We start from the raw sequence: 2,636 nt of genomic DNA, 5'->3' as shown, positions 1-2,636 counted from the left end.
TCTTCTCTCTCTCTCTCTCTCTCTCTCTCTCTCTCTCTCTCGGGATCGGGATCGGGATCGGGCGTGGTCGAGAAATGATAATTCTCTTATTTTTTTTCTGCTTTCTTTATTTTTAAACAGTCAACAAGATCACAGCTCGTTAAGTTTGTGGTACGCGATAATGAGCGCGCCCACACTTGTGTCAGGTAAAGAAAAACTAGCCGCGATATCACGACGACGTGTCGTTCGTAGAGTCCCTTCCGTTCTATCTGTGCAGCGCACGCTCGGGCCCGCGAGCGAACCCGACCGGCAGCGGTGTCATCCGACCGCTCCCGCAAATAAAAAACGAGACAATGCGCGGTGAATATGAATTGTAATGAAATGTGAGGAAAGTATTATACAACGCCGCCCCATCTTGAAAGAACGTGCTTTCAAACATAAAAAGAAAGGTCTAAAGAACAGAAAACTAAGAATTGTGTTGAGGATAGATGTGTTCACTAAGATGATTACAGATAAGAACGGTCTTATCCTACAGATCAAACTTATATATATGTAAAAAAAAATCTTTGGTACAATCGTGAAGGTACCTATGACTAATGAAACCGATTTCTTATTATCTACTTAAATTGAGCTTAACCGCCACTTAAATGTCTATTGGTAATATCGCGAATTTGGACAAAGGTCTTATGAACGACCACTTCGCTGTTCGAACGTTGGCGGCCCGCACAACGCCATCGGAATCGGTGTGGATTTCTTGCACTCGACCTAACAGCCACTGTAATGGCGCCAAGCCTTGCTGCTTTATGAGTACCAATTGATCCGGTTTTAATTGTATGCCCTTATTGACCTTCCATTTTGTTCGCTCCTGCAACGAGTGGAGGTATTCGAGGCTCCATCTTCGCCAAAAATGCTGCCGTAGTTGCTCCACTCTTTGCCAGCGTGTCAGCCGGTTCTCGTTGGTGTCGTGCAAATCGTGGCAAGGAAGGCTGTTTAGCGCTGTGCCAATCAGGAAATGTCCCGGGCTAAGATATGTCAAATCGTTTGGGTCGGCACTGAGTTGCATGAGCGGTCGCGAATTCAAGATTGCCTCTATCTCGCAAAGTACTGTCGTCATTTTTTCAAAGGTCAAATGGGCTTTGCCAATGATCCGAGCCATGTGGTACTTGGCTGACTTTACAGCGGCCTCCCACAAACCGCCAAAATAAGGTGCGTTAGGCGGGATGAAACACCAGCTCGTCTCATGCTCGCGAAGGAATTGTTGTATGTGTCCTTGTGTTTGGCTGTCGTTTATAAAATCGTAAAGCTCTTTGAGCTGTTTCTGCGCCCTGACAAATGCGGTACCATTATCGGAGTATATGCAGGAGGGCTTACCTCTTCGAGAAATAAATCGTCGCAACGCACCAATAAAACCTTCTGAAGTTAAATCGCTTACTAATTCGATGTAAACTCCTTTAGTGGCAAAACACACAAATATGGAAATGTACGCTTTATGGTTGCGGGCGTTGCGTCGCTTGCCCTCTCTTAAAATTACTGGACCGGCGTAGTCTACGCCACAGTGTGAGAATGGTCTGGAAATGGTAACGCGACTAGTAGGTAATGATCCCATTAAGGCTTCCGACTGAATCGGCTTAGCCTTGAAGCATATCATACAATTTCGAACGATTTTTCGTGTGGCCGATCGAAGAGACAGAGGCCAAAAACGCTGTCTGACAGTTGCCATGGTGGCATGCGTTCCTGCATGCAAGCTACGCACGTGCTCCTGCCTTATTATGCGTTTCGTTAATTCATGATCGCGCGGGAGCAATATGGGATGTCGCGCTTCAGGTTGTAAGTCGGAATTTTTTAACCTACCCCCCACCTGTATTAGTCCATCCTTGTCCATGAAAGGGGATAGGGGAAGTAGTTTGCTAGAATTGTTGATAGGACTATTTTTATTTAATGAGCTATATTCGTTGGGAAATGTGCTCTTTTGTACCACCCTGCATGCAACTTCTAGTGCGCGAGATATCTCGCTGTGGGTAACGAATTTTGTTGGTGTGGTCAGTTGATGCAACCTTCGGATTCGGAGGCAGTGCGCCATGATGCGGCATACTTTGTTTAAACTGGAATGTTTCTTCAGTAGGTCGTCAACGATAGAATGATTTGATACGACGACAGCTGCTGATATTTCTTGTGCTTCAGGGATCTCACCCCCCAGGCGCGTGATGTCACTACTCGACCAGTGATGCTTGTCAAATTGTAAAAATGGGGGGCCGTGCCACCACGAATTTGCATCCAACAGCTGCCGTGGGTGGAGTCCGCGCGATAGCACGTCAGCCGGATTGTCTGCTGATGCGGTATGTCGCCAATCCTTTATAGTTGTTAACCGTTGTATTTCTGCAATCTAGTTCGGTACAAATATTTCCCACTTTCTAGAAGTCGAGGTTATCCAACTTAGCGTAATGGTAAAATCCGAACAGAGAAAAATTTTCATTTGAGATAAATCGAGTGACGCGCGAATCTTTTTTAATAATCGAGCTAATAATAATGTCGCGGACAATTCTAATCTCGGTAACGAAACTGCCTTGAGAGGCGCGACGCGAGATCTTGAACATAACAATTCGGTGCGGTATTGATTCTCGCCGAGTTTTGTTCGAATGTATAAGCAGGTTCCGTAG

The 2,636-nt window shown here is 45.8% G+C and overlaps 1 protein-coding gene across 1 annotated transcript; it reads right to left on the bottom strand.

The window, feature by feature from the left end:
* Nucleotides 1-622: 622 nt before the first annotated feature.
* Nucleotides 623-2,059, bottom strand: LOC115240850. Its single transcript, XM_029816242.1, has one exon. It carries the CDS (start codon nt 2,057-2,059, stop codon nt 623-625), a length of 1,437 nt encoding a protein of 478 aa, XP_029672102.1.
* Nucleotides 2,060-2,636: the final 577 nt, after the last annotated feature.

The sequence above is a fragment of the Formica exsecta genome, unplaced genomic scaffold (genome assembly GCF_003651465.1).
Source record: "Formica exsecta isolate Colony F162 unplaced genomic scaffold, ASM365146v1 scaffold452, whole genome shotgun sequence".
Lineage (NCBI taxonomy): Eukaryota > Metazoa > Arthropoda > Insecta > Hymenoptera > Formicidae > Formica > Formica exsecta.
This window is presented reverse-complemented; position numbering and strand designations above follow the sequence as displayed.